Genomic DNA, 16,211 nt, shown 5'->3' with positions numbered 1-16,211 from the left:
AAAAAAAAAAAAAAGGGCTGCTTTGAAGGGGCACATGTACCCTAGTGTTTATGGCGGCACTATCAACAAAGTATTGACCCAAAGAATATGCAGACACTAATTTGTTTTTTTTGTTTTTAAGATTTTATTTATTTATTTATTTGACAGAGAGAGATCACAAGTAGGCAGAGAGAGAGAGAGAGAGAGGAAGCAGGCTCCCTGCTGAGCAGAGAGCCTGATGCGGGACTCGATCCCAGGACCCTGAGATCATGACCTGAGCCGAAGGCAGCGGCTTAACCCACTGAGCCACCCAGGCGCCCAACTAATTTGAAAGGATACATGCACCCCTATGTTTAATGAAGCATTATTAATGATAGCCGAACAATGGAACAGCCCAAGTATCCAGTGATGGATGAATGGATGAAGAAAACGTGGTATATACACATGAGGGAATATTATTCAGCCATAAAAATAATGAAATCTTGCCATTTGCAGCAACCAGGATGGAGTTAGACAGCACAATGCTGAGCAAAATAAGAGAAACATGAATCCTATATGATCTCACTCATCCGTGAAATTTAAGAAACAAAACAAATGAACAAAGGAAAAAGAGAGAGAGAGAGAGAAACCAAGATACAAACTCTTAACTATAGAGAACAAACCGAGGCTTACCAGAGGCAGGGGGGTGGTGGGATGCGGATAGTTGATGGGGAGTCAGAGTGCACGGATGCGCACTGAGCAGTACACAGAATTATCGAATCACTATATCGTACGTCCGAAACAGATAGATCAATGTATGTTAACCCTACTGGAATTTTAAAAAACTTAATAAAATTAAAAAAAAGAATGTTAAATGTATCAACTCATTTCATCTTCACAATGGCCCAAGGAGTCACAGAATACTGTTATTTTCATTTTACAGATGAAAGAACTGAGGCACAGAGAGGTCGAAAGCTTGCCCAAGATCATAGATCTAGCTAGTGGTGGCTCCAGGTGGAGAGGATTGAATTCTCGCGAGTACCGATATCAGTGGTTGTGAGGAGGAGCCTGGTAGGGACACTTAGCTGAACAGTCACCAAGTTAGGAGGAGAGCCAGGAGTCTAGCTTAAGTTAACTGGGTAAGGTTCGTCAGGTGCCTGGCTGGAGGGGGTCAGCGTGCTAGAGTGCAGTCATAATAGCCAAGCTGGCGATTAGGTGTAAACAAACCCTATTGCTTAGCTCATGGCTTCCAAGAAAGGAAGTGAAACCTTTTTAAGGAAATCTAATAATTAAATATAGAAAAATAGTTACTTACCTTTGGTTGCTGTCTACAGCTAAAGTAAAAAGAAAAATGCCTCCCTTGAGAAATTCAGTTAAGCAAGGCAGGGGAAGATGGTGGACGAATGGGGCTGGTGGTGGGGAAGGCGAGGGCCCTCTCTGTGCCAGGCAGCTCTGCTGAGTAAACAGGCTGAGCTGGGCAGGAAGGAGGAAGTGGTGGGAGAGTCCCTCCTGTGCCGGCACCTGCAGCTCACCGCCCCCTCCTGGGGCTTGGTCACTCTGACGCAAGTGAATGGGAGTGGGTGTCCAGATGGCCCTTCAGCTGCACCTGGAACCTGTCCCATGGCCCTGTCTTCTCCATGGTGTTGTCCTGCTCCTCCCTGGGTCTGCTCCTCCCTTCTGTCTGTTACAAGGTTGGCAATCAGGCAGGATCTCTGTAGAAGGGGTCAAGTTCTGAGCTGAGCAAAGACATGATCCTGACTCTGCAGTAGGAGAAGAGAAAATCCAAGTCTGATTCTCATTCATTCGTTCATCTGTTCATTGATTGATTCACTCATCGCACCCACAGATATTTACTGAACACCTATAATGTCCTGGGCACGAGGCTAAGACCTATGTAACCCAAAAGGGATTAAACCAAGCATGACCCTTGCCTTCATGAAACATATAATCTAGTTGGGGAGATGAAAAAATAGTATGTAGTAAATTAAAGATTCTGAAGCTGTCATGCAAGAGGGTACAAAAGATTAAAGGGTGGATGGGGGAATTTAGAAAAACTGATCACACAACACACGGTAGACTTCCTATGCTCACGCGTGTCCAGTTCTCTCTGACTTTAATGCATAGGAGAGGACCATACTGCCCCCTTCCCTTGCCAATTGTTGGAGGCTGGTGACTAGTTCGGACCAAGTACTGGTATTTGATGCAGGATTCTTCCTCGATAAAAATCATCTCGCATCTTCCCCACTGTCTGCTCCACTTCTCCACTATCTCCCCATTCCCACCCATAAGGGAATGAATTAAGGGAAGGATTTTTCTTTCTACTTTAGCTGTAGACAACAACCAAGAGGAAATAACTTTTTCTCTGATTTATTCCTAGGTTTCTTATGGAGGTTTCACTTCCTTTCCCCAAATATGTGACATTAGTTTGGCAGTCTCGTGGTGAGCAGCATGGAAACTGATAGTGGAGGTCTAGAGAGACAGCAACTCTCATTCGGCTGCTAATAAAACTAACTCCTGCATTAATTTGGAAAGATTATGCAGCTAAAGAAAATGTGGCCCTAGGGGGAAAAATTAGAAAACACGTTTCTAGTGTGTTGGTTGCTACTGGCTATGTTTTGGAAAGACTTTATAAGCTTAAAAAGGAATTGGTTGATCTGTAAGCGGAAATGAAAAGGAATAGAGATATTTCAGAAAAATGAGGGCTTGCAAAATTGGAAAACTTGACAGGTTTTAGACCCTAAAATTTTAAAAGAGAGAGTTTGGGGAAACCTTGAAAGACAATGTCCATTAAAGTAAACCAATGGAAAGGCCAAATTAAAAGTATGGCTTTTACACCAATTGGTAATACCTCTCAATCACTTCAGAAACTTTGGGACAAAGATAAAATTAAGATATACAATGGTAAAGCGCCTCAGAAAGATCGAAATAAACGTGTAGCTTTCCCACAGAAAGGTATAGTCTCATGTTTACTCAGGGTACCTGTACTGGCAAGAGAGAAAGATACATACAAGTTCGAGGGGAGAGAGAGAGAATGAGGCAGGAAGGAAAAAGAATATAGTAGATCTGAGAATCATGTTTTAAAAAGAACTATAACAGTATTGGCAATTACAGTTTACTGAAATAAGAGACAAGAAGCTTACTAAATAATTTTGGGAGAGATTTACTGTCAAAGGAATCATAACCCCCCTGGACTTGTAGTCTCCCAACATTGTACAAGTAGCACATGAACTAAGGGCATATACCCACTGACTACATGGCCAATGGTGACAAAAGAAGAAAACCCTCCAGAGGGGGGAGTCAAGAGATTCAACAGATGTTTTTCACCCCCCCTTGCCTAGGAAAGAGGCCCTTCTGGTGTTTTTGCCCAGGAATAACTTCAGAAACATAACACATCAGTCAGTGTCCCCTGCTGGCTTCCATTTCTCCCTCTCAGAATAGAGTGTTCTGTGTGGTTGTTCTGGCCCTGTTCCTCCACTGTACATTGCCTGTGGGGGACAGATTAATCTATTACTGTTAGTTCATGGTTCTGTAGCTCAAGATGGGCCACATGAAACCTGATGTAGAGACTGCCACGCACTACCCAGAGTCAGGACTGTGAGTTCCATGTTTGGACTTCTGGTTTGTTTCTTTTGGGAAAGAGGCTAGTGACGTGGAGTGGGAAGAAGAGTGAAACAAAAGAGTGGCCTACAGTAGTAGAACTAATGTTCATTCCTTTCCTTCTGGCAAATGGGAAGATTATATAATCTTGTCCCCTTGCAGTAAGGTGGACCACCAGACTGTGCTGAAGCATGTAATGGCTACTCAGAGGATACCCTCTCCCCCAGAGGAGTGAGGGATCTCACTGGGGGCCTCTTTTATAAGAGCACTAATCCTACTTATGAGGACTCCACCTTCAAGACATAAGCCCCTCAAAACAGTCTCATTTACTAATACCATCACTTTGGGGGGGGTGGTCAGAGCTCCAACATATGAATTTGGAGGACGGGGGACATAGTCTGACCACAGCACTGTCTGTAGTGAGCAGGAAGAAGGAACAGAAAATGCCCTAAAGACAGGGTGTTACAGAATTATCCAAACCTTGCCAAGATGCAAAGGTTGCCTAGGAGAGGAATGTAGACGCAGAGATGATGATCTATATGTTCATCATCAAAAAGCAATCCCTAAAGGGGAGAGAGTTACTTCTTAAAAGGAGAATATTAAGCCTTCCTAGCTGGAGCTAGGAGAGTATGGGATTCCTAAGAAGACCAACTGGAAGACAGCCGTGTCCCTCTGGCCTGGTTTTCTGGTTGCCCTGAAGATTATGTGTCAGTATGTATGCATGAGAAGCCACTTCAATTCTGTAATGATCTCCAAAGTGCTTTTAATATCTACCCAACTCCCTCCTCCTATGGGAAGAAAATAATAGCACTTTAAAGCTCCACAATCTAACTGCTCACCCACCTCCATTCTTCTCCACCTGCCTTTCCTCTCTGCCTTGTATCTGTGCCAATAATGGGTACGTAGAAGACCCTACAGAGCACAGGTGAAGCCGTCTCTGAAGGAGACAGTGGGTCTTCCATCTTGCTTCCCTCAGGACTTGGATAAATGCCACCCAGTCCCACCTTTTTGTTTGATCTTCTCTTCTCTTCCTACTGCTTTTTGCCGTCTTCCGGTTCTCAAACTCTCAGTTTCTTTATCTTCTGTATTCTTCAAACACACTTTATCACTAGAATTTGTTACTTTTGGCAAGAAGGGGTGAATTGTTAGCATTCCAGGTTCAGGGAGCAACCCTTTATACCAGCTCTGGGTGCAGAGAAGGAAGGACAAGGAAGAGCCCAGGAAATTGCCTCTTCCCGGACTTCCTCCTCAGAGATTCTTCATTAGATCAAAACATTTCACGTGTTTTTAATTGTAGAAGGAACAGATGCACATTTAAAAAAAGGACAATCACTAAGAAAGATGTACTACAAGTCTCTCTCCCTGCATCCATTCACAACCCTCTTCTTTACACTCAAGAGGTAAAAATTTGACAGTATTTTTTAATCTTGCAGAATATTATACAAATCTGCAAGGGACATAAATACATTTTCTTCCCCCCCCCCATTTTCTTTTATTTCTTTTCACTCTTCCAGCATTCATTGTTTATGCTCCACACCCAGTGCTCCATGCAATACGTGCCCTCCATAATACCCACCACCAGGTTCACCCAGCCCCCTACCCCCCTCCCCTCCAAAACCCTCAGTTTGTTTCTCAGAGTTCTTACACAAATGTATGGCATGCAGTCTTTCTGTTCACTTCTTCCAATTAACATGTTAACTCTTGTCTTTACACCCATACCAGCACACACTGATCTACCTCAATCATATGCACCTACTTTGTATTCCATTGCATAGATGTGACTGTTTTAAATATGCAGCGTATTTCATGTGACATATTTTTTTTCATTTTGTTTCACTTATTTATTTTTAAGTAATCTGCTTACTCACTATGGGGCTTGAGCTCAGAACCCTGAGATCAAGAGTTGCATGCTCTACCAGCTGAGCCAGCCAGGCATCTCTCATGTGATACATTCTTTTAGGGAAGATCTTCCACAACATTTTATGTTCTCCATTGAGTTAATGTAAATTTTTGATATTTTCCAATAATGTCATTTATAATTTGAAGAAATCCAAATTTTCTCCTATTAAATTACTTTTTTCTTGGAGCACCTGGGTGGCTCAGTGGGTTAAGCTGCTGCCTTCGGCTCAGGTCATGATCTCAGGGTCCTGGGATCCGGTCCCACATTGGGCTCTCTGCTCAGCAGGGAGCCTGCTTCCCTCTCTCTCTCTCTCTCTCTACCTGCCTCTCCATCTACTTGTGATTTCTCTCTGTCAAATAAATAAATAAAACCTTTAAAAAAATTACTTTTTTCTTTATTCTTTTTTTTAAAGATTTTTAAATTTATTTATTAGACAGAGGTCACAAGTAGACAGAGAGAGAGAGGCAGAGAGAGAGAGAGAGAGAGAGGGAAGCAGGCTCCCTGCTGAGCAGAGAGCCCGATGTGGGGCTTGATCCCAGGACCCTGAGATCACGATCTGAGCTGAAGGCAGAGGGTTAATCCACTGAGCCACCCAGGAGCCCCGATTTACTTTTTTCTTTATTCTTAAACTTTAATCTTATTTGTTACTTATTACTGTTATCTTTGGAAATCCAAATCTTTGGTCACAATTCGCAAACTAGTAAACCAAATTTGACAGGAGGGGAATTGGACTTGTGATGAATCAAAGTATAAGTAAGTGGCCATTGACAGTGAAGCTCTAGTATACTTAAAATCACCTGTGAAACAATTGAGTCAATGGAAAAATGTAATGTAATTTACCAAAATTCCTAATAGACATTTTTTTTCTTGTTTTATCCCTTTATTTGGCAATCAGCGATTAGTTCTCATCCAACATTAACTGTAGATTTTAGAAGTGGTGACAGGTACCATAGGTAACCAATGGACAGAGCTTGTTTGTCAAATCTTCCTCCTCATTATGTTTTCTGGACAACTGTACATGGATGTACAGTATGGAACATTCCTTATTCCTTTGGTCCAGACAACTTTGTTGAGCCTGGTGTCAATGTGCACATCTGGAGTTCCCATGTCCTTCATGGCAAATTTCTGGGTCTCTTTGAGTGCCCAAGGGGCACATTTCTTGAAACCCACTCATGATGCACTTGTGACTGTGGATGGTGTATTCTCTAGTCACCACCTCACTGATGGCAGAACGAACGATCCTTCCTCTTCTTACCACCCTTCTTGGTGGGAGCCATCCTGCTGGGCCCTGGTTGGAAAGGAAGCTAGACATGGGTTTTAAGGGCCATGGAAGGATGCGCACCTGGGTGGCTCAGTTGGTTGAGCATCGACTCTTGATTTCGGCTTGCATCATGATCACAGGGTTGTGGGATTGAGCCCCGTGTTGGGCTCCATGCTCAGCACCGAGTCGGCTTAAGATTCTCTCTCTCTCCCTCTGCCCCCCACACCCTCTGCTTGCACTCTTTCAAAAAAAAAAAAAAAAGAAGAAGAAAAAGAAAAAGAAAAAAAGAACCTTGGAAGGAAAACTAGAACCTTTATATGGTTACGGTGTCAGATGATGATGACGATGACAACAGTGATGACAGCAAAGACTGACGACATCTAGGTTCTCAGGGTTAAAATAATCATCTTCTGTAAGAAAATACGTTTTAAGTGTGTGAATCTATGAATATTTAAGATTTTATGATAGGTTTAGACAATTCATGCTAAGAAAAGGGGAAAATAATCTGTAAAAAGGTTACTTGAAATGTCATGGGATTGCCATTTAACAAATGACATTCCTGTGTCAGGGAAAAGGTCTAATCTTTCTCCCTTCTTGCTTTATACTTGCACTGGAAGGACTTTTATAAGCATTCAAGAATCTTAAAATAACAGGCTCGAATTTTCAAATACATAGCATAAACAATGTATTCATAAACAATAACGCACAATAAACTATTCCCTAAGATTAAGAGTGTCAGATCTAAATTTACTTGTTATTTTTTGACATCTAAATTTGGGTCTTGCACATGGTAGATACTTAAAATACAGATGAGTTTTGATTTGATTTGATTTGATTCTTACAGGTGGGTCTTGGGACTGGGATTGACACTTCGCTAGAATCAAGAAGTCATATTCCAAGCAGGGTCACACCATTAGTCCGAGTTTTTGTGAAGACTACAGAGAATAACATTTGAGATCTAGCTCACTTGAAGATGACTACAAGGAACTTTTAGATTCACAGAGTGAAATTCCTTCAAGAGTTTCTTTTCCTTTCTTTTCCATGACTTTTTTGAGGTTTCTGAAACCCATTCCTGACAGTGATAATGACAGTGCTGAGAAACAAAGTCCTACAGTTCAAACCATACCAAACCAAACCCATAACTACTGGTGTTCCAGTGTGCCTACCATGAGAATCTCACACTCATTTTTTTTAAAGCTAAAGTAAATTGGCGTTAAGTTACAGATTCTCAAAAGTGTGAAGGTCTTTCAAGTATTATTTAGTCTACCCTCAAGAAAAAATCCTTAAATCCCTCCACACCATTAGTATTTTACTGTTTCCACTAAGTACTGAGCTCAGCAATGTCTTCTCCGGACAGAGCTGGGTATAAGGGGCTGAGCAATGTCCAGTAGACTCCAAACTAGAACCGCCCACTGCTTCAGTGAGGGCAGGGGTAGAGGTCAGGGACTAGACTCATCGGCTGGTACTGGGAGAACATTCAGGCCGGCAGGCAGAGCCCAGACTCTCACAATTACGGTAACCTGTAATAAGTACAGAGTAATCATTGGTATCTGGGAGATCCACGATCGGGGGAGCACAGTGGTGGCGACCTCAGGAGGTAGTGTTTGGAGACACAAGCTGATAGGATAATAGGGCAGGAGGCGGCTCAGTCTGTAATGAGTTTCATGGGCAGGGTTGCAAACCCCATACTCTGGTCTACAGAGGCCCCTAAACCTGACCTTCCCCCTGCAGCTCGACCTCATGACCTCACCTTTAATGTTCCTTCACTCTGGCGTGTTTTCCAACCAGAGACTGCTAAGTTCCCTTGGAGCCCGCAGCCTTCCTCAATCACATTTGTCCTTAAACGTCCTCTCCTTACAAAGGCTTTCTCAGGACACTCTCTACCACGTGATTCCATTTGAATTATTTTCATAACCTTGAGGACTTTCCTCCTCATTATCTATCCTCACTAATACAAGCTCAATGAAAGGAAGGTGTCTGTTTGTCTTGTTCCTTATTGTACCCAATACTAGCAGGCACTTTCATATGTTCCTATCTTATTCTGGGGGCTTATTAAACATTTAAATGAATGACTGAATAAACAAATGAAGTAGTTAACTGTTAACAAATGGGTTACTCTAGCTAGGATAGAAGACTGACAAGATGGAAGTTTCTGGAACTAAAAATATTTGAAACCAAATCCTTGACGAAATAAGAGGAGCCAGGGGGAAGAGGTAAGCTGTCACCAGACGCAGAAGTCTTAATGAATGAAAGGAGCGGGCACAGATGGCAGGAGTGAGGTGAGGCAGGAGGTTGTGGGGAATAGCTTGAGCCTCGGTGGAGAATGAACTATTAGAGGATAACAGAAAAGCCTGGGTTTGCACATTGTAATGGGAGGAGGCCAGCCAACCCTCCCTCTTGTTTTGCGAAATGTGTTACTGAAGAGGACTGAAGAGGGCGGAAGGGCACATTTTAGTTAGGTTACAGATGAGGGAGATGTGGATAAGGCCATTTGCATAAAGATTGTGGATAGGGTGGGATTCGTTCATGGTGGTATGCCGAAAGTGTGGAGCGGGGAGGCAACATCTTTGGGAGAATGTGGCAGGAGTAAAGAATCTTCTAGCAGTAAGAGGGGCAGGGTCAACTGAGGGACAAGAGAAGAAAAAAAATATATATTTTTTTGAGATGTAGGAATAAAGCAGAAATGACGTGCCTCAAATACGGAGCTTTGCTGCAAGTTTACAGGCAGGATCTGGTTTCATCTCAGAGAAGGGGGCCTAACTGTGCTGCATGACAGTTTGGACTCACACAGAGAGAATCGCTTTTCCTCAAAATGCTACAGAATGGTGGTTTGGGGCCAGGCAGGGGTAGTGGGATGTAGCTCTGCCCTCCAGGTACTAACAGTGTTAGGACGTACCTGGGGGTTATAAAAAGGCAGAACTCAGTCCAATAGGTTTAGTCTAATGCCCTGTGGGAGATCAGAGGTGACAATAGTCAAGATGTGAATGAGGCCAGTGATTCTGTCCAGGAGCGGAACAGGAGGGGCCAGATCATGGAAGTACTAGAACTTGAGCTAGGCTTTGTTGTGATTTAGCTTATGAAAGAGGAACCAGAAGTTTGTCCTTGAGTAATGTTTCCTGTAACTGACTAGTTTTTTTTTGTAATGGTTTGGGTCTGAGAGCCGGCTTAGAAGGAAGGGGGCTGTAATGGGGGACAATCTGGCATTCTGCGTTTATGCAAGTAGAATTTTGTTCTCTTTTCTTTGGGTAGCTGCATCGAATCAGGAAGGGTAAGGAAAGTCCCCTGGTTTCTTGTCCGTTGGGTAGAAACAAAGGTAACCATGGAATCAGCCAAACCAGGGATCCTGAGAGGTCAAGGGTGTATCAGCCAGACTTGGCCGGCTTGAAATAAGAAAGCGAAAGCTCACAGAGGCCCAAGAAGCCCTTCTCCCCAGTCCGGAAGCTGCTGCCGAGCAGAGTGGAAAGCCCTCGACCTCAGCCCACCCAAACCGTTTGCAGGAGCGGGGGGGCCCCGAAGAGGCAGACGCTGAGAGGCCTGTGCACGGCGCCCGCGGGGGGCAGGCGGCCCATGGATAAGTTCCGGGCGGTGCTGGACCTGCACCTCAAGCATCACAGCACGCTGGGCTACGGCCTGGTGACCCTCCTGACGGCGGGCGGCGAGCGCGTGTTCTCCACCGCGGTATTCCAGTGTCCCTGCAGCGCCACCTGGAACCTGCCCTACGGCCTGGTCTTCCTGCTGGTGCCCGCGCTCGCCCTCTTCCTGCTGGGCTACGTGCTCAACGCGCGCACCTGGCGCCTGCTGACCGGCTGCTGCGCGCGCGGCGCCCGCTCGGGGGGCTGCGGCGCGGCGCGGCGGGCCGTCCTGGTGTTCGCGCAGCTCAGCGCCACCGCCGCCGTCGCGCCGCTCACCTGGGTGTCGGTGGCGCTGCTCGGGGGCGCCTTCTACGAGTGCGCCGCCTCCGGGAGCGGCCCCCTGGCGCGGCGCCTGTGCCGCGGCCGCGACCCCAGCTGCGAGGCCCGGCTGCCGCTGGCGCCCTGCAGCCCCGCGCAGGCGGCCGACGTGCAGGACCTGCTGAAGGAGCTCAAGGCCCAGTCGCAGGTCAGGCGCCGGCCGCGGGCCACGGTCGGGAGGATGGGAGAGGGCCGGGGTGAGGGGCGAGCGGGGTTGCGGGGTGGGGGGGGGGCGGCTGGCTCCAGACCCCGGGCCCCGGAGGACAGAAGAGAAGGGCGACTGTTCCCGTGGCGCGAGTGAGAAGGACGGAAGGCGCACGGACAATGGCAGGCACCTGCGCCGGGCCCTTGACCTCCAGTCCTACCTTATCTTCTTGATGCGCCTGCGCAGGTCGCGTTGTTCGTCCAGCCAGAAGAAGGCCGAATTGTTACAATAAAATGGGTTGACCTGGCTCTAAAGCCACCACCCCACGGTGCTTCTGGACATGTAAAGCTCAGAGGTGGTTCTTCTTCTTCTTCTTCTTCCTTCCTCCTCCTTCCTCCTGCTCCTCCCTTCTTCTCTCTTCTTTTAAAAGGATTTTATTTATTTATTTGACAGAGAGACCACAAGCAGGCAGAGAGGCAGGCAGAGAGAGAGAGGAGGAAGCAGGCTTCTCGCTGAGCTCCCGATGCGGGGCTCAATCCCCGGACCCCGAGATCATGACCTGAGCCGAAGGCAGAGGCTTAACCCACTGAGGCGCCCCAAGCTAAGAGGTTCTTGAACAGGAATGCTTGTTTCTTTGGATTTGTCAAAATTCCACGTTTTGAATTCTAGCATAGTGAATTCTCTGGGCCTTGGACCTGACTTGGAAAATGATTTGTCAAGCAGTTCTACCGAGGGTTTTGGGAGTTATTGCCACTTCTTAAGAGACCAAGACCTGGGGCGCCTGAGTGGCTCAGTGGGTTAATCTTTTGCCCTCTGCTCGGGTCAGGATCCTAGGGTCTAGGGATTGAGCCCCACCTCGGACTTCGGCTCCACAGAGAATCTGTCTCTCTCTCTCATAAATAGATTTTTAAAAAAGAGAGGGAGACTAAGACCTAAAACTGTTGCTTGATCATCATAATCACTGTGAGTAGTTCAAACTCTAGGTAGGAATTTTAAAATTTGGGGGCGCCTGGGTGACTCAGTCGGTGAAGCATCTGCCTTTGGCTCCTGTCATGATCCCAGGGTCCCGGGATGGAGCCCTGGGTGGGCTCCCTTCTCAGCCAGGAGTCTGCTTCCCCCTCTCCTTCTCCCTCTGGCCCTACCCCCTGCTCCTGAGCGTGCTTGCTCTCTCTCTCGCGCGCGTGTGCGTGCACACACACACTCTCTCTCAAATAAATAAATAAAATCTTTTTAAAAAGGAATATATATATATATATATATATATATATATATATATATAATAAATGTGGCTAAATTGCTGGGATTTTTTGTGTTTTTTTTTCCCTCAGGTTCTGGGCTGGATCCTGATAGCAGTTGTCATCATCTTCCTTCTGATCTTTACATCTGTCTCCCGATGCCTATCTCCAGTTAGTTTCCTGCAGCTGAAATTCTGGAAAATCTATTTGGAACAGGAGCAGCAGATCCTTAAAAGTCAGGCCACAGAGCATGCAACAGAACTGGCCAAAGAGAATATTAAATGTTTCTTTGAATGCACGCATCCAAAGCAGTACAACACCCCCAGTGTCAAAGACTGGCAGCAAATTTCCTCACTGTATACTTTCAATCCAAAGGACCAGTACTACAGCATGTTGCACAAATATGTCAACAGAAAAGAGAAGAGTCAGAGTATCAGATCTAACGAAGGAGATGTAGTGATTCCCATTCTTGGCTTTGTAGATACACCCGGTATGAACACTGCTGCCGAGTTATGACCCTATGAATGAATATAGGGAAAGTTCTTTTGAGTTTTCACTTCATTAAAAAATAAAAAGCTTTGGTATCGTGTATGACTGCTCTTTTTTAGATTTTTCAAATTGTGGAAACAATTTTAAATCAAATGAAAAATTAGTACTTTACCTATTTCTTATATTAATTATAAAAAAGGAAGCAAAGTCTGGTGACTCACTCAAAATGACAGACTGGAGCTAGGTCAGAAATTTTATATCCCTGGTCTAGGGTCCCTTTCACTGAATAATAATGAAGTCAAATAAAAGACTTCAGTAGCAGAAACTGAAAGAACAAACGAACTTCTGACCTTTCTTTTAGGTTATCTGATGTTAACTTCAAATTCACTGTCTTTTTTTTTTTAATGATTTTTAAAAAAATATTTTATTTATTTATTTGACAGAGATCACAAGTAGGCAGAGGCAGGCAGAGAGAGAGGGAGGAAGACGGCTCCCTGCTGAGCAGAGAGCCCGACTCGGGGCTCGACCCCAGGACCCTGGGATCATGACCTGGGCCGAAAGCAGTGGCTTAACCCACTGAGCCACCCAGGTGCCCCTCAAATTCACTGTCTTGTAGATTACACCTTGTTTAGAACATTAAAATACTGGCATTTGGGGTGCCTGAGTGGTTCAGTGGGTTAAAGCCTCTGCCTTCGGCTCGGGTCGTGATCCCAGAGTCCTGGGATCGAGCCCCGCATCGGGCTCTCTGCTCAGCAGGGAGCCTGCTTCCTTTCCTCTCTCTCTGCCTGCCTCTCTGTCTACCTGTGATCTCTCTCTGTCAAACAAATAAATAAATTCTCTTAAAAAAAAATACTGGCATTTTGTGGTGGTTACTAAACAAAAACCCAAAAAATCATCATGAAAAGGAAAATAAAATTTAAAAAATACAAAACATGGAAAACTAGGATAATTGCAAGCAAAACTGTTGGTTTTCACTTGCAGGATCCAAGGGAAAATTTTAAAGGATTTTATTTATTTATTTATTTATTATTTATTTATTTATTTAATTTAGTGATTTATTGATTTAACCCAAGATAGCCAAAATACTATCATTTCAACATATCATCAATCTTGAGAATTATTAATGAGCTATTTTGCCTTTGTGTGTGTGTGAAATTGTGTCTGTGAAATCCAGTGTGTTTTTTTTTTCCAATTCCAACTTCTTTTTTTTTTTACTTTTTTATTTTTTGTAAACATATATTTTTATCCCCAGGGGTACAGGTCTGTGAATCGCCAGGTTTACACACTTCACAGCACTCACCATAGCACATACCCTCCCCAATGTCCATAACCCCACCACCCTCTCCCTCCCCCACCCCTCCCCCCCACCTTCAGTTTGTTTTGTGACATTAAGAGTCTTTTATGGTTTGTCTCCCTCCCGAGGCCATCTTGTTTCATGTATTCTTAAAGGATTTTATAATGGAAAATTTCAAATATACACAAGAGTAGAGAGGATAGTGTTATGAACCCCTGTAGAGTCATGACGCCTCTTTGACATAGTACAGAAGCCCGATAAAACATTTACCATACAAATAAATGTAGAAATACAGGTTATGACCAGATTTAGAGGACGGGAGGAGACTGAAGAAATCTGTGAGAAACTGAAACCGGAAAAACAGCAGAGCATTTCTGTTTGTAGAATAGCATGGCAAGGACAGAGGTGAGAAAAATCTTAGCGCAGCTGGAAGCCTTAAAGGTGACTGGAAGAGGCAAAGCAAGGGACAGGTCATGTAGCTCCTTGAAGTCGTGCAAAGGAGTTTAGTTTTCATGCCATGAGCATTTTAGGAAGATTGTTCTGATATTCTTGTGGGAAAGTTATGGTGGGGGATAGGAAGAGCCAACATGGAAATGGAGAGACTGGTCAGAGCACCACTGCCGTGAAAAGAGGTGGGAGTGAACTTGAACTGGGTTGCTGGTGATGAAAACAGACGTAGAGAGGTTCAAAGTAGATTTTGAACATAGACATACAGGCTTTATTGTTGGAGAGGATACAAAGATTTATTGAAAGCAAGGGCGTCTATAGATAAAATTCTGTTGCTTGAAAATACCAGGGGAAAATAGATTGTCATTTATGCACATCCCCCAAATTTATGGCTGTTTTGTATATTTTATAAGGCATGAGGGCACCTGGGTGGCTCAGTCGTTAAGCAGCTGCCTTCAGCTCAGATCATGATCCTAGGGTCCTGGGATCAAGCCCCACATCAGGCTCTCTGCTCAGTGGAGAGTCTGCTTCTCCCTCTCCCACTCCCCCTGCTTCTTTCCTTTCTCGCTGTGTCTCTCTGTCAAATAAATAAAATCTTAAAAAGAAAAAAAAAAAAGACGTGAAAATTGGGAAAGAGTTGAGCACCGGCCCTACTTAGGCCTTCTTACTCTCAGCAGATCTGTGTTGGCCTCTACTTGCCTTTGTTGCACAGGGTCATTAAAAAGAACTAGTCAGCAGAACTGAGTATCTTCTTGCTGTACCATGTATTACAAGAAAGTTGATGGCGGAAACTGCATGATCAGTTTCTTTCTATTCCCCAATGAGTAGTTTTGAAAATTGTAACATGCTTACTTTTACTTTGCTTCTTTTATTTCATTTTCCCATTTCTTTGGTATAATCTTCTCTCTCAGTGTTCCCCCCGCCCCTGGTCTGCTATTTTCCTTTCAACTTCAATGGCATAGTCTCCTTTTGGCTGACTTATGCAGCACTTTATCTTGCACATTATTAATTATTAATTATTGTTAAAGTATATATGGTTAAGAGAAGAAATGATAATGGTAGAGAGCTGTGTGAAGTAAAAAATACTTCACTCATTTGCAACATATTTTTACCAGAGGAAGCCATGAACTCTGTGTCTACACAAATATTGTTGTATTCTAAATGGTTCTGCAACTTTGTCACATAAAGTATCCTTGTTCTATGTCCGTATGGAACAGTTCCTCTCATTAAAAGTTGCTGCATGGTATTGTACTGATTAGTAGGATATGATCCCTTTTTTGTTAAAAAATACGCATACACACACATTCAAATAAAGTAGATATATAAAGTATATATAAATTTGTCAAATTTGGTCAGTTCTCAAGACTACTAATGAGGCAGGGCGCCTGGGTGGCTCAGTGGTTTAAGCCTCTGCCTTCAGCTCAGGTCATGATCTCAGGGTCCTGGGATCGAGCCCCACATCGGGCTCTCTGCTCAGCGGGGAGCCTGCTTCCCCCTCTCTCTCTGCCTGCCTCTCTGCCTACTTGTGATCTCTCTCTGTCTATCAAATAAATAAATAAAAATCTTTAAAAAAAAAGACTACTAATGAGGCAGAAGATTTTTTTCTTTAAACCTCATTTTTTTTTTTTTGGTAGTGAATGATAAATGTTAACTGTATAATTAGAAAAGGTTAAAAAGATTAAGATATAAAAAGATTAAATTAAAAGATTAAAAGATTAAGATCCAAAAAAGATTAAAAGATTAAAGGCTTACAAATATGTAAGTCCTGCAGTCAAAAGGAAGTTTAGTATGTCTCTCTTCATTTCATTTTCACAAGTTTGTGGGATACCCGTGAAACACATGACTGACACTTCCAAGTGGAAGAATTGAAGGTTGGAGTGGTTGTAGTACTAGTCCAAGGTCATACCGTCAGTGGAAGGCAGAACTATAACTAGG

General features: G+C 44.1%; 1 protein-coding gene across 1 annotated transcript; it reads left to right on the top strand.

Annotated features, from left to right (window-relative positions):
* Nucleotides 1-9,854: 9,854 nt before the first annotated feature.
* Nucleotides 9,855-12,635, top strand: CALHM6 (calcium homeostasis modulator family member 6). The gene is made up of 2 exons (XM_045080191.1): nucleotides 9,855-10,814; nucleotides 12,140-12,635. The coding sequence occupies exons 1-2, from the start codon at nucleotides 10,284-10,286 to the stop codon at nucleotides 12,560-12,562; spliced, it is 954 nt and encodes a 317-aa protein (XP_044936126.1). The 5' UTR covers nucleotides 9,855-10,283; the 3' UTR covers nucleotides 12,563-12,635.
* Nucleotides 12,636-16,211: the final 3,576 nt, after the last annotated feature.

This window comes from Mustela putorius, unplaced genomic scaffold, assembly GCF_011764305.1.
Source record: "Mustela putorius furo isolate JIRA1106 unplaced genomic scaffold, ASM1176430v1.1 tig00000450_pilon_pilon_pilon, whole genome shotgun sequence".
NCBI lineage: Eukaryota > Metazoa > Chordata > Mammalia > Carnivora > Mustelidae > Mustela > Mustela putorius.
This window is presented reverse-complemented; position numbering and strand designations above follow the sequence as displayed.

What these genes read in the sequence shown, in the direction of transcription:
- CALHM6 (XM_045080191.1), top strand. Translation starts at nt 10,284, where the DNA reads ATGGATAAGTTCCGGGCGGTGCTGGACCTGCACCTCAAGCATCACAGC. An exon ending in AGCTCAAGGCCCAGTCGCAG is followed by an intron (nt 10,815 to 12,139) that starts GTCAGGCGCCGG and finishes TTTTTCCCTCAG; the next exon opens with GTTCTGGGCTGGATCCTGAT.